Source organism: Entamoeba invadens (assembly GCF_000330505.1).
Source record: "Entamoeba invadens IP1 unplaced genomic scaffold scaff_1105074724783, whole genome shotgun sequence".
Taxonomy (NCBI): domain Eukaryota; phylum Evosea; order Mastigamoebida; family Endamoebidae; genus Entamoeba; species Entamoeba invadens.
In genome coordinates, this window is record NW_004440409.1 from 31,098 (window position 1) to 32,349 (window position 1,252).

Genomic DNA, 1,252 nt, shown 5'->3' on the forward strand with positions numbered 1-1,252 from the left:
ACATATTATAAATTACAAAAGTTATTATAAAAAATGGCAAAAAATTTTTTTGGGGTGAAAATATATTTTGGATTTATCTTGAGACAAAAAACAAAATGTGGTATTTTTGTTAATTAATCAAGTTTTTGTTATTTGACCTAATATGGAACATAGACTGGACTATTATCGTATATATACTGTAGTAGTTTTTTTTAATTATAATAAAACTATATAATTAATTTAAGTGTATATAAATTCAAAGTTCTCGATCAAAATAATTATTTGTGGGTTTTACATTTGATTGGTCTATTGACCCACGAATAGACGTAACCCACAAAAAGACACTTTTTACTTTATTTTTTTCTGTGTTACATATGATTTGGTTATATATAATATATTTTTTTTAATAATCTGAATTATACAAAGTAGTATAATGTTTATAAATATATAAATTAAGTATCAAAGCTCCCTGAATTATAAAATCAATTCTTGGATGTTGAGGATTTTAGCTTCGATGTCGGACTCCAACTTGAGAGTCTTAACTGATTTAGGTAAAGTGAATTTGTTAAGGTTTTCGCAACTATTCAATATGACACTTTCTAATTGAATTCCATTTTCAAATTGAAGTGAGATTAAAGTTTCTGAAGAATGACAATATAGAGTTTTGACGGATTTGGGAATAACGAGTTGCTCAATATTTATATTGGAAACAATTAGCGATTCTATGTGGGGTGATAACACGATATTCTTCCCATTAAAATGTCTAATGTTAACATTAGTTATTTCCAAGTCGTACAGATCAAGCAACTCTTCTCTAAAATACTCGATAATAAACTCTTTGACATTTCCAATATCATTGATTTCTTTTGCATTAAATTTTTTTGGATAGGACAATTCAAAATAAGTTAATTGATTCAACTGACATTGAGGAATTTGATTTGTAATTAATATCTGTAGATTCTGAAGTTGACTCAAATTCACAATGTTTTGATCAAACATATCAAGTCGAGTCAAATTGGTTGGTAATACCCAATTATACTCGAAGTTCCTACAAGATAAAGATAGGTCATACAACGCATTGTACTTACTCAAGTCGTGTGTTTTTTCATTACTTTTATGTTTGTATTCCCAATGATAAAGTTTAACGATTGGGAACCCATACTTCTGAATGACATCCCCATCAATAAGATCATTCACGTCGCCCGAGATACAGTTAGTCACTTTATATATTTTTTCGTTCTTAATTTCTTGAGAAAATTTGTCGATGTTACGA

The 1,252-nt window shown here is 27.8% G+C and overlaps 1 protein-coding gene across 1 annotated transcript; it reads right to left on the reverse strand.

Moving 5' to 3' along the window:
* Positions 1–453: 453 nt before the first annotated feature.
* On the reverse strand, positions 454–1,197 carry EIN_385090 (hypothetical protein; the record flags this gene model as incomplete). The annotated part of the gene is made up of 1 exon (XM_004256959.1): positions 454–1,197. A coding segment is annotated over one exon (744 nt), but the record flags the coding sequence as incomplete, so codon positions are not given.
* Between the last annotated feature and the right edge of the window lie 55 nt (positions 1,198–1,252).